The 14,041-nt window shown below is 38.1% G+C and overlaps 2 protein-coding genes across 15 annotated transcripts in view; both read right to left on the bottom strand.

Moving 5' to 3' along the window:
• Positions 1-1,575: 1,575 nt before the first annotated feature.
• slc2a2 (solute carrier family 2 member 2) lies at positions 1,576-10,453 on the bottom strand. The gene is made up of 12 exons (XM_040042928.1): positions 10,325-10,453; positions 7,191-7,286; positions 6,128-6,324; positions 5,836-5,960; positions 5,507-5,622; positions 5,251-5,413; positions 4,647-4,753; positions 4,251-4,331; positions 4,028-4,132; positions 3,776-3,877; positions 3,150-3,353; positions 1,576-3,029 (listed from the first exon to the last, which is right to left on the bottom strand). Exons 1-12 carry the CDS (start codon positions 10,337-10,339, stop codon positions 2,838-2,840), a joined length of 1,503 nt encoding a protein of 500 aa, XP_039898862.1. The 5' UTR covers positions 10,340-10,453; the 3' UTR covers positions 1,576-2,837.
• Positions 10,454-10,904: 451 nt separating this feature from the next.
• tnika (TRAF2 and NCK interacting kinase a) overlaps positions 10,905-14,041 on the bottom strand; it is a 55,269-nt gene continuing 52,132 nt past the window's right edge. For all 14 annotated transcript variants that reach the window (XM_040042912.1, XM_040042913.1, XM_040042914.1 and 11 more), the window contains one exon: positions 10,905-13,749. In XM_040042912.1, the coding sequence (XP_039898846.1) occupies positions 13,666-13,749 (84 nt within the window). In that variant the 3' untranslated portion in view covers positions 10,905-13,665. The remainder of the gene's footprint in view (positions 13,750-14,041) is intronic.

Below are 14,041 nucleotides of genomic sequence, written 5' to 3'. Positions count from 1 at the left end.
TCATATAAACGTTGCAACGTTATGCGCTGGAGCTCAGTGGCTTCCTGGAGGCAACTTCCGCCCTGCCTCGCACACCTGTACAGACCTATCCAAAAAAGCCTTTTTAAAAAAAAAAAAAAAAAAAGTCCCCCTGCATCAACAGTAGGCTATATCAAAACTAGTGAAGTGTTTTAAAGCATTTACGAGCTCATTTAATTCGAATCTTCAAATCAAATCATGTAAAACAGGGACCCCTACATAATAAGTACACCCAGGTCCACATTTTTGGGCAAAGCACAGTTTTTGTAGTTTTGATTCTGTACACCACCAGAACGGTTTTTAAATCAAACAGTCAAGACATGATGTGCTTGAAGTTCAGACCTTCAGGTTTAATTCACTGGGTTTAATGAAAATAGTGCATTAACTGTTTAGAAATTACAGTTATTTTTATGCATGGTCCACTAGAGGCTCAAAAGTAATTTGATAAACTTTTTTAAAATAAATATTTTTAAATATACTTTGCATGCAGTGCATGAAGTCTAGAGGGCATGGACATCACTAAATGTTGCATTTCCTCCTTTGAAATGCTCTGATAGGCCTTTATTGCAGCCACCTTACTGCTTGTTTATGGGTATCTCTGTCTTTAATTTTCTTTTTCCTAATTGAAAAGCATGCTCTACTGGAGAGATTAGGAAAAGAGATTGATAAGAGATTGCTTTTTCAGAGCTGTTCAGGGTTTTTGAGATGTTTTCTGTCTAATCTCGCCTTCTTGTTTTGTGTTTTGTACACCCTCTGTATTTCTGTTCATGAAGACATCTCTTGAATGTAGACCTTGACAATTATATACCTCCTTGAGAGTGTTCTTGACATGGTTAGATGTTGTGAAGTTGTTTTTTTTATTCCAAAGATAGAATTTATGATGATCCATGTTATTTGACCCCTTTTTGGGTCTTTTGGTGTTGTTGAGCTTATCAGTGCAGGCAGATAAATTCAGTCCAGAGTTTCCATGATGTCTTCATTTGCCGTTTGTCCATCAGTGAAATGTAATAAAACAGCGAAATGAAAATTGTGATTTAAAATACTTCTTTTATTTTTTCCTGTACAAAGAAAATCAGACATTATATTTTCTTAAAAGCATAAAGTATATGGCTAGTTAACTTATAATGTGAACATTAAAATTTATATATATTTCTCTAGGGCAAAGGTTGTTATTGTTGTGGTTAAAGATAAACATAGATAGAGAAAGCACCATCCTGTGTTTCCATGTGTGCATTAACCCATGATGATTTTAATTTACAGCACAACAGTGGTGCTTACAGTGAAGTGATGACACTGACAACTGCAAATTGGTCTTGAATTATTCCCTGGGTGTTGCTGGGGGCTGCGTAAAACAGATTGTGTTTCAGGGTAAGCAGATGTGTCTGAAAGCAAAGTAAATTTCTTCTATTATCAGTTAAACACCCATCTCCAACCATCTGTTCTCTGAACTCCTTGACTCTTTGCATGGAATTTCCAAAGTGAATGGTCTTTTTTGTGTGTTGCTACATACTGTAAACACACAAAGTTCCTCCATTTTTCCGTTTTTCTTTTTTTTTCTTTTTTACAGGTGCACTTTGTAAGATGATGCAGAAATTAATAATAATAATTATAATATAAATCTTTATCAGTCTTTAAAATCACATCTAATACGTCACTTCAATCTAAACTGAGTATAAATCAATGTTCTTTCAAATTCACGTAATTTAACATCACAACAGGGACTACACCATGATTAGCTTTCAAAGCACTGATCAGTTTTACAAAGTAAACAAAGGCTTGCACTCACTATTAATATAATCACTGGATAACTCCATTTGTGTAAGACACATACATGGATATACATACGTTATTCTGCAGATTAAAAGTGACATATTAAACAACCAGTAACAATAGACATAATAAGAGTAATAGTTTCTGAATACACAGAAAATACTGACATGCTCCTGTAAGTCAATAATATCCGGTGGTGGCAGCTAAACATTCATACAGCATAGTCATACACTTTAATAGTTTGTTGTCTCTTGTGTTTCAAGTTTTAACTTCAGTGCTGTTTCATTAGCTCATTCATTAATTGCACAGTTTTAAGTTTTTTCATGCTTTAATGCCAATAGCCAGCACTATTTTTTATAACCACTTGGGGGCAGAAGATGAAAGCTGATAAGCTGAGTATTTTACACACTAGCACAAAGAGCAAAATTATTATTAATTTGAAACCAAGGATGAATTCAAATCCAATATTCATTCTCCTTTTTGCTCCATTTTTTGCTCTCCCCTTGTTCATATGCCGATATCTCTTTAGCTCCTAAATATGTCAGTATTCATAAGCCGGTCTCTATTCAGTTTTGGTCTTGAGTAGGTAGCTTACATTTAGTTTATATACTTAAAAATAATAATGTGCAGTGGCTCTAAATATCACTATGAGGATGATAAAAGAGAACCAAAACAGTAGTAAGTATCCTGGAAACTAACGATGCTACACATATAAACTAAGTTTCGTAGAGCTGAGGTGAACTGCAGAGTTGGGTTGTAATTTTATGTAGAGTCAGTCATGTCATGTGATTTGTTGTCGGTGTAAAATGATTGTAGCTTCTTTGAAAGTTTCCCTCATATTTTGATAAAATGTAAACCTTGACACTTTCCAACATTTCAGCGTTGGTTTTTGTGTAGTTCACAAGCCTTAAAACATTTCTCTTTAACAAAGCAGGTGGTCGTTATAACGCTAAATTGATAAGTGTGTGATAAACGAGCATCTATGAAATAATATCAAACATACACTTGTATATCATAGAATAAGACTTCAAAAGCAAACAGCTTTTGTTTTAGGCATTTGTGGATGATTTAAGCTCTTGCAGTTCACTATTATCTGTAGGGATCCGACGTCCCTTGTGGAAGATAGCAGCAATCTCTTCAAAAGTTTTGCCCTTGGTTTCCGGCACCCGAAAATAAATAAATAGTACGAAGCCAAGAAGCAGCACGGCAAACAGGATGAACACGTAAGAACCCAACCAATCCTGATGAGAAATATTAAAAACACAAATCAGGAATTATTAGTGAAGCTGAGATATGTCAACCTATATGGGTTCACGAGAAGCACAAGTTTACATTGCCTATGTGTGTCTTTTCCCCCTCACCTGTATATACTGAAAGGTCATGCCTATGATGAAGTTGCAGGTCCAGTTACAGCAGCCAGCTAGAGCAATAGCAGCAGGTCGAGGTCCCTGGCTGAACAGTTCAGCCACTATGAACCACGGAATGGGACCAGGCCCGATCTCAAAGAAACTTACAAAGAGGAAGATAGCTGACATGCTGACGTAGCTCATCCACGAATATTCATTCTGGAGGAAAGAGCACATCAATCAAGAAAAACAGTTTTATTCAAATTTATGGACATTAAAAAGGAAAAAATGCGGTTTGAGCACTTTTTGTTACTTTCTGTTCACAGGTGTGTCTCACTGAGTATGCACAAGAAATGTAGGAGCTCTCTCTCTGCAGAACCCAACCGTCCAGCTATTTTTTCTGGCTTTATTCCCGACTCAAAATGACATCTGAACTTAACACATAATAATATTCTATAATTATCTTTAAATGTAATTATGCAGTTGCCTGTTTTATACAGTCTTTTTGTTTGCTTTACTTTTAAAATACAGACTGATAAACAAGTTGATCAAGATATCAACAGTGATGTAACTTTTCTGCACTACATAATATGATCAAAGCATTGCTAAAAGACTGAAGGTGTGAATCTGAAGTGACAAACCTGCAATTTGAGGCCCACTGTCATGGCAACAGCACAGCAACACATTCCCCCAAGACCAACCAGAGTTAGGGTGCGTCTGCCAGCCCTGTCCACCAGTGCCACCTGGAACACATATATACATATAAATGTGTGTGTGTGTTTACATGTATGTAACAGTGTGTAGATTGAAGAAACAATACTATGCCAGTACATGGTTCCTGTTTTACATTTTTTGCAAGTTTATGTGTGTTTTGTATTCATATTGCTACTCACAGACACCATAGTGAAGATCATGTTGATGACCCCGACTCCTATAGTGGCATAAACTGGATGACTGACACCAGCTCGAGAGAAGATAGCCGTAGAGTAGTAAAAGATCTTAAAGAGAAAACAAGCAAAGGTTTTCTTGACACTCTGAGTGGTTGCATACTCAGGAAAAGTCACAGGTCTGTAGTCAATTAACTCAGACAGAGTTAAAACTGCTTTTTCCACTCACAGCATTGATGCCAGACAACTGCTGGGAGAGGTGCATCATGAGGGCAACAACCAGCTGTTTTCTGTATACAGAAGAGCAGATCTGGGAGAGAACAGACAAAAGTGAAATATTGTTTAAAAAAAACAAACTTTAATTTTGATAAATTTGTGTGAATGGTGGTTTTTTTCTCCCTATCTTTGGGGAATTCAGTGGAAATACCAGAATGCTGTATTATACACTCAGAAATATTCTGGTTGCAATATTATTTCTAGTGGCTCAGGCTATTTGAAATACAAAAATAACTGTTTTAAAGCCATAAAACCTGAACTTTTCTTTTGAGGTGCTGCTGAAATATTGACATTTTGTGAAAATGAATGGTAAACGGTGTATAAACAATAAAACTGCACAGACACCTACCAAAGAAAAGATAGAGACTCTGGCCTCTTTCTTTGCCTCTTCTTTTTCCCTTCTCATCTCTTCCAGATCCATAGTTGGATCATACGGCCCCTTTAGACGACACAGACCTGAAACAAATCATAAAATTTTCCAATTCCTTACTTAAATAACTGTTGTAGGACTATAATTTAAAATGTCCTGTACAGTTAAAAACATGCTTTTAAAAATGGCTTTATTATGGGAGGCAAAATGCTGGCGTTAATTGTTTGAGTGTTCCTGGAGAGCAGAAAAGCACTATAAAAGAATCAGTAAATGTGCCAAAAAGTATTGCCAGAGAAAAGTAAAAGCTATTTATGAATCTTGGAAATTCAGTTATTCGCCATATTGCCAGGAGTTGCCGGGAGTGCCTATCAAGGTCTCCAAAAATAATAAAAACACTTCCCCGGTGTCCTGTTTTTTGGTCTTTTTGTTTTTGTTATCCTCTATTTTTACTCTTTGTTCTAAGCTAAACAAACCAGCTGCCAACAGTGTGTCTAATACCTCTCATGTGCAATAATTTACCCAAGCGTACTGCCAAAATATACATTTGAAAGTTCCACGATGAAGAGTATGTTTCTGTACTTACTTTGTCGAGCCTCTTGCTCCTTGCCCAATAGGATGTAAAGGTATCGTGGACTCTCAGGACAAAGAGGCAGCAGAAGGGATTGTAATATTGCTGGAGCTCCAGACAGACCAAGCAACAGGGGCCACATTTTATCATTACCAAGCACAAAATCCAAACCTATTACCTGCATCAACATATACATTTCAGATTATATCCTCCATGTGCTCTTGAGCAAAGATGATGTGCATGTACATGTGCGTGGATGACTGTAGCTCACCTGGCTGATTAGAATGCCAATTACAACAGCGAGCTGGTGTAATGCTCCCAGAGCCCCTCTGTAAGCTTTTGGTGCAATCTCCCCAATGTACATAGGGACTAGCCCAGATGCCAGACCTTAAATATGCATTATAAGTGAAACCATTTAAATTAATACATTTGCAGTTACAGATACGACAGTATAACAAGACTGTTGTTTAATGTCCATATGCAATTTAGGAACTCTTTTTCATTCAGAAATCCCAGTGCAGTGTTTACATAAAACCCTTAAACACTGTGATTTCATTATGTGAGTGTTGATTGAAGACTGTAAGATGTTCGTTAATGTACCACAATAGAAACCCATAACAGCGCGGCCTGAGATGACCATGATGTGTGGCTTCCACATCTTACAAAGCCCCATCAGCAGTCCAGCTGCTACAGCCAGAACATTGACCATTAACATCCCTTTTACCCTGCAAAACAAGAGAAAGTAAACTGACAGTTTAATACAAAAAATGTTCCTCCCTAAACTTGCTGCATCACTCCTGTCGTTAGTCTAATCACTCTCCATACTACTCTTTTAGTTTTTTAACCAAATTTGTTTCACTTGGGCCATTTTAATTCATTTTTCTTTTCTTACCTCCCTTTCAGATCACCCACAAATCCAACCAAGAAGGAGGATACCATGCCACCGATGGAGAAGATTGCCACTGACAATGACCAATACATGATCACAGAAGGGTGGTGACCTGGGTCTTCTTCTGTGATGTTTTCTGATGAACCAGCAGCCCTTTCTGTCCACACACCCAAGGACTGGCCATAACTCTTTTCAATGATCTACAATACAGACACAGACATGTTATGAAACAGTACAAGGATGGCTGCAAACATAGAGATAGACTTGACTCAAAATTTGCTTGCACAAATAAATACAAATATGTTGCATCCAAACGTGAAGTCCTATAGGGAGAAAATCCACCATGAACATCCCTCAGTATACACAGTTTATACAAATGTATAGACAGATTTTGATTTTCACCACATTTCATAACAGTGTACAAAGAAGTTTCATCAAAGCACAGACAGTACATTAGTTAATTTTTTCTTCATTCATTTAATCATTTTCTTAACTTTTTGATGTTCATTACAAAGTTGCAATATTGATGATATACTGATATATATAAAAGTTTGTAAATTTCAAATCTTCTGTAGTGAGGTGGTAGTGGAACCTGGCAGATTCTGGTTCACTATTCGGTGATGTTTTACCTGCTAAAACTATTCAGTTAGATTTAGGAAAAGATTATTATTCGGTTTCAAATACGCCCACTCAAGCACTAACACTACACTGAAAGTTAAATGTACTGAGCGTGTAGAGGATCTTCCCAAGTGTGTATATGTGTGCTATAGTAATCAGAAGGTCATTTTTATCATCTCTTACAGTCCATGATTAAATTGGACATAATGTAAACTTGCAACAATGGACAATAAGATTATTTTCAAACTTCACTGTCATTTCACTATTTAAAAATCCTATATCAGTCAATCTCTACTTCCCAGTCATCCAGTCTAGTGCTAAATATAAAGCTTACCTTACCTAACAATGTAATCAAAAAGCACCAAATTGCTTCAGAATTTTACATCCCTCCTGCTCACCCTGGCTGGCAGAGACATTTGGGTAGCTTAGTAAGGGTGAAGTAGTCTACCTTTTGGGGTGCGTTGATGACTCCAAGACTGTATCCAAACTGTAGGGATCCCAGAGTGGCTGTGAACACAGCCAGAGCTAGAGTGCCTGTTAGCTGCTGCAGAAGTGAACAGTAATGATGAATCCACAGAAATTAATAGATGAACAAACACAAGGTGCTTTATTTATAATAAACTCAGTGTTATTTCACAGTAGAAATAAAAATACAGTGCTGTGCGAAGGTCTTGAGCCACCTCTCAGTTCTTTATACAACACTATGGCTAACCCAATAATAGCCAGTTATTGAAACATGCAAATATACATGGAAATGCAATCTATAAAGCAAAAATAAAGTTTATACAACTCCAATAAACTTGAAAGTGAATATTTGGTATGACCACCCTTATATAACCCATGTCATAAGCTGTGGTGGACCTCCCCGGAGATGTAATTACATGTCACACTGACATCTCAACAGGAGTAACTATCAAGATATAAATTCCCTGATGTCAGGAAATTGCTGAAGGAGATTGCAGAAACTACTGGAATGGATTCGAGAAGAAGGGGGTGGGGGACAAGTGGGGACCCAGGAGGGAAAATGCCCCACCCTTTTATATTTTTGTTTTATTGTGGCTGGCACCAAGACACAACCACAGGTCAATTAATACACAGATAAGCATGAATGCCAGTGAGAGCACTGGCCACTTACATTGGTTACATAGCAGTCTTTACAGAGATTCACTGCAATCTCAGTCAGCCAAAATATATAATCTCTCCAGCATGTCCTGAGCTTGTAGGTCATACCCAAAAAAGACGCATTTGGGAGGCATCCTGGTCTGATGCCAATGCCACCTCAGCGGCCGCCTTTCAGTGAAGAGGAATAGCAACTCTACTCTGAGCCTCTCCCATATAACCAAGCTCGACACCCTATGGCTAAGGCTAAGCAAAGACACCCTTCAGAGAAGAGAAAACTCATTCCTGCTGCTTGTATCCACAATCTTATTTTGTTGGTCACTGGCCACAGCTCATGGCCACAGGTGGGAGTAGGACCCTAGATCAACCTATAAAGCTTGAGATTTGCTTTTAAGCTCAGCTCCTTTAACTCAGCTCTCTGTCGAACTCCTGCTCCATTCTCCCCTCACTTGTGAACAAGACTCAGAGATCCTTAAACTACTCAATTTGGGGCAGGAACTCCTCTCTGACCCAAAGTGGGCAGTCTACCATTAACCAAGAACCATGGCTTTGCACTTGGAGGTGCTAATTCCCATTTCCTGCCAGTCACTTCACATTCAGGTCCAAACTGCTCTAACACAAGCTGGATGTAACTTCCTGAATGTTCAAGTTCAAGTTCAATTCAGATTGATGTGTATAGCACATCACAACAGCAGACACTTCAAGGCCCTTTGCATTGTAAGGTAAAGAGTGTACAGTAGCAGAGAAAATCTCAAAAACAAATGACCTCCTGTGAAAAAGATGGCAACAGTGGGAATGGAAAATTCAAATTTAAAAGGAAGAAAACTCTGGCAGAACCAGACTTAGGAAGGGGCAGTCATCTGCCACGACTGGCCAAGGGTGAGGGGAGGAAGGCAGCACAAAAGACACATTGTGAAAGAGACCCAGAGAATAATAATTACTAATCTCAGACAGAGTGGTGTATGAACACCCAATGATTAAAAAAGGGGAGCGAATGAGAAACATTCAGGCCCCAGCAGCTCAGGCTTTTTGCAGCATAACTAAGGGAGTATTCATGGTCACCTAATCTATATCTTTTATCAAAAAAGAAAGTTTTATGCCTAATCTTACAAGTAAATGTCTGTCTCCCATAAACAAACTGGGAGCTGGTTCCAAAGAAGAGGGCCCCAAAAACCTGCATCCCATATGACTTTGAAATATCCGTTTAATATTCTCATTATATACTACACAAAACAGTAAGAGAACCAACTAATCTGGAAAAAGCAGAGCTGATTTCCAGAGTCCATGAAATCTGACCCCCTCTACCTCTTGGCTGTGCCAAGAGATTGTGTCCATAAATATTAAGAACAGACTCAATGAGTCTGACTTATTACTGACAATGAGAACCAAGCATTCTCTACAGTACAGGGGATGAACGGGGAACAGAAGCAACTAGAAACAACAAAAGCTGAACACAGTATAGACAGTTATAGTGCAAACATTTGCCTAATACTAAGCTCAGGGCATGCTGGCATGGGACAGAAGGAGTAAACAATTGCTGCTTTCCTAACTTTTTGGGGGAGGAAAGGTAACATTTTTTTTTCAAGTACATTTTCCAGCTGAGCGTTAGACAGTCAGATCAACAGGTAGAGCATTATTCGCTCTACCTGCGTAGGCTGTTACTGCTACATTGCTCCATGACACCCAAATGGCTCTCTCAAGTAGGCAGGACATCTCCAAACTTCAGATAACCTCCAGTCTGGGATGAATGCAGCAGTGGAGTCCTTCTTCTTTAAAATGACAGACAGATATTGATACCCTTTGATCCCATTACAATTTATATAATACTGATCATTGATAACTGACTTTATGACCCATTGTACATTAACAGTGCTAGTTTCAGTCATTATGCAAATGTACAAGGTTGGGAAACTTGCAGTCAGCTGAGACTGAAGAAGTCACTTGGATGAGTGAAAATGCTACACCCACATGAATAGTGAATAACAAAATAAATAAAAACATGAATACTGTCATGTAAGGTCTAGCTCCTTAGGTATCCAGGTAGCAGGAATAAACACCAAACAGGAGAAATATATACAAACAAGAGGAGGACATACAAAAAAAGAGAAAGGCACACAATAGAGGCAAAATGTAAAGAAATGAGGGGTGGCTCAAAGAGTTACTCCTTTATTCACCATTTCTGTAAATAAATGCTTTCACACAAAAGTAATTAAACAAGTTTAAGGTCTCTTTGAAGCAGACACATAATTTTAATCACGAGAGTGTCTTAAGCAAGGTAATAATGCAAGCAGGACGCCCTGATGATTAAAAGCCAGTGTCCTCTCGTTTAACAGTCTCTAAGCTTTAAGCATCTTTACGCCAACGACACCTGCTTTCAAACACGAACCAGTATAAGGAGATAGATATGTAGCCATTTATAAAGCGCAAAGAATGTAAAGAATGTACATGTCCAAATACGCTTACCTTTCCCGTCTCCATGCTGGGTCCAAAGTGTCAGGAGTTTAGCAATGATCAAGCAGCATGCCTGATTACACTGTGTCCACTGACTAAAGACAAACACACACATGGCACATGCACATAGATGCACACACATCCCAGGAAGACCTTTTACAAATAAATGAAGCAATAATATTCCTGATTTCAATGCACAAACATACATACTACTATAGTATATCATATTTATGGCAAGTATAATGAGACAACGAAGAATTTACGTTGAAAAGTTCTGATCTAAAGATCTTCTGTGTGGTGCTTCCACTTGATTATTATGAAACATGACGTTTATATTGCAATTAAATATGGAATCCAAAGTTAGCATACTGTTGCTAAAAAAAATGCTTTTCTTGATAGGAGCAATGACATTATCTTTCTCTTCCTCTCACTCTTACACACACACACACACACACACATTTGCTGTTAATGATATACTTGAGTGCTGGACTGGACAAAGTCTGAGGATCAGACGTGATACGAATGTGCAAACTTGCAAAAAACAACTGACTCTCTCATAAACATGTTTAGAAAGCACACAACTCGAGAAGAGTAATGCTAGTTTCATTTATTTCTCTCTTACAGCATCTCTTTTACAAAACAAATAAATCCCAAAACAGGACATTAGTAATGCTCTTTTAAAATAAAGAAAACAAGGATTAAATTGAATAAAGAATAAAGTGGTTTCGTCTTTGAAAGGAGAAACCTCAGTGTAATGACAGTCAGCATTTTCCAATGAGGGGAGCGAATTAAATGATTAACAAACACCTCAATAATGCCCCATTCCCACATGATCATTAATCAGACACAGAAATGCATGTGTGCACACATACACACACATGGAAGACAGTGGTTTCTGCAGCTAAGCTCTTTATTGCTATAATGTTAGAGCCTGCTCCCCCTAACAGAGATCGGTAACCCTAAGTTAAAGGTGCACAGTAACAGCTACTACTGTATATGGATGTGTAAAAAATCCTTGAAAATACAACAGAAAACATTCAACAATTTAACAGAAAATAAGAACTTCAATCAGAGGATCATTACTTTGAGAAACATGTCCATTTTTTGTGAACCAGAGAATCAATTTACTGAGAAATCTAAGAGCAAAGTTATTACAAAACAGGAGTCCATCTTTTTAAGCTCTGACTTTAAATTGAAACCATCACCAGGACTATTATATGTGGCAGGTGTGCCAGCTGGTTGCATTTCTGTTAAAGGTGTGAGTTTTAGGTCTTTAGTGGTTTTAATTTACTGCTCATGCAAAGTCTTCATATTTTCATAGTTACAGTAACTGAGTTCTACATGAGCTTCCCGAAGCTTGTCTCCAGGTGGTGGGTTGATGACGGTTTTAATGTAAAGCCAAAATCGCCTCAATTTTGACAAGTAAAATCAATTTCATAATTTTGATGATTGAGCTGTGCAAAGTATTTGGACATATATGGCAAAGTTTCGTCATAATTAGTTGCTCCTTTCAAAGAATAATCAAACTCTTAAATTTGTTAATGTACATCTCCATAAGTGGAGAAAAATAACATCGCCAGTGAGTTACGTTAGATAATAACCTTCACAGAGATTAAAAAAAGAACAACCAAAAACAAACCTGTAATGTAACCATATCGGCCAAAAAAAAAAGCAGTAATCTTTTGGCCTCTGATTAAGTTTTGCTTACATCATGCAAAACTTAATGTACAAACAGTTAGGAGCCAAAAATCAGAAGAACCAACCAAGGAGGAGCATGATTCAAGACGACCCCACAGTTGTTAACAACGAGTGCTTTCACATGCACACAGTATTTGGGATAGTAGCTCATATCCTGTTGAGGCTATGAGCTCTTTATATGCATTGTCATATTTCTGCAGCTAAGCGGCTGTAAGAGTGAACAGCCAAGACACTACTGTGTTCATGGAAACACACAAAACACCCCCCTCCCACCCCAAAATCAGCCATTAATATTGCCTATTTTAAACGTATGGTGTTCAGACACCAACTCATAAACTTCATACTACGAAGATAAAATTATAAATCTGCATGTAAACACACTCAGTGTTGCTTTGATCAGATTAAGGTAAGTTTACACACAAAGACATGAATTACTTTATTCTCGCCGGACATTGATTTCAATGTCCAACTTTGATTGAGATACACAAATTCACACGCACGCATACGTACACACTAAAATACACTCCTGATTTCAGAGACACAGATGTGCTGTACATTTCATCAAACTTCAAAGACTGTCTGACTCAAAACTGTTCCACAGAAAAATAAAAGAACAGAAATAAACAAAACGAAACAAAAAAAACCACTCCCATTGCTCGTTTAATATTACAGTATATCTGATGCAGCACCTTCAGAGTTTAAAGACGTAAAAGTGAAGAGATCATCATCACGATGTTGGCGGAAAGGGGTGAGGTGAGGAATGAAAGGAAAACAAAGAAGGGAAGAGGACAGGATGGACCAGTGATTTTCATTTTAAAGGGACACAGATATCATCTTTGCATACTGTTAAGACCCACCTGACGGCAGAATGTCTCACCGCATCTCTATCGGTGGCGTGCGATCGAACGTTAAATCACAACTCGGTTTTCTCAGAAACCAAAAGATAGTGAGGGGAGGAAGTGGAGGAGGAAGGGAGTGTCAAAGGAGAAAGAAAATCAATCAGGCTGTCTGCTTTCATCGCTGACATTCAAAGAGGATTTGTCATCTCTCAGCTGCTCTCCCTGCACCGTTCTATTAGAAGTATATTTAAATTTAGATTAAATTGTATTCATATATTGCTTCTCCAATCTCTGAGGTGTAGTAGTATTCCACACACAGTGGGTAGGAAGTAAAGAAATTGATGAATATGGGTCTCAAAGGACTGAAAATGAGTTTGCGCTACCAAGATGGACAGGAGTGAAGGGAGGGGGGTTAAGAAAGGTCAAAAGTGTATTTCTACATTTGTCAAACACTTGGATGCACTGGTCAGTTTTGAGGGAATAAAGAGAAAAATTGAGCTACATAAAAAGAAGAGTTGCAGAGAAACAGGGAAGAAGAGATTGTTTGGAAAGTCGGTGGCACCAGTTTGCCAGTCAGCTGGATGGCTTCTGAATGACCCGGTTTAATCTAGAATAACTTCTGTCTTTATTTAGAATTATTATTTTTTCCACTAAAATAACTTCTTTTTCTCTCTCTCTACACTTTGTTAGCCTCTCCAGTGTTGCAACAGTTCATTTGTGGCATCTCGGTGAGTCGGGTTCACTTGTGAGATGTGTGGTGGGTCAAGGTCGGCTGCCACCAGTGGGAGAGTGAGGCAGAGTGAGTAAGGGGAGACATCACCAGTTCATCATAGAGTTTCTGTTGAGCGTCATGAAGAAAACTTGGCTGCTACCTCCTGAGCGCACGGATGCAAAGAATACCTGGATAAAAAAAAACATGAAAAGCATGTGTTCTCAAAAAGCACAATTTTTATTAGCAATGATGCAATTGAATTTACTTTTATCAAATAATATGTTAAGTGTACTCGAGACATCACCACCTACAAACTGTGACATATGTATAGGTATGTCCAACCTGCATCTAAAACTCTTTTTCACTAGAAGGGACCACATCCTGAGTTAGGCTAGGCGACATTTATTGAAAGATAAGCATATATCCATATAGCCTGAAGAAGGCATTAATGAGGACTGGCAGCAGCTCCTGGGCTGAGCA

This window comes from Simochromis diagramma, unplaced genomic scaffold (assembly GCF_900408965.1).
Source record: "Simochromis diagramma unplaced genomic scaffold, fSimDia1.1 OVJJ01000304.1, whole genome shotgun sequence".
Classification (NCBI taxonomy): domain Eukaryota; kingdom Metazoa; phylum Chordata; class Actinopteri; order Cichliformes; family Cichlidae; genus Simochromis; species Simochromis diagramma.
The sequence above is the reverse complement of the archived record's forward strand: the minus strand, read 5'-3'. Positions and strand labels throughout refer to the sequence as shown.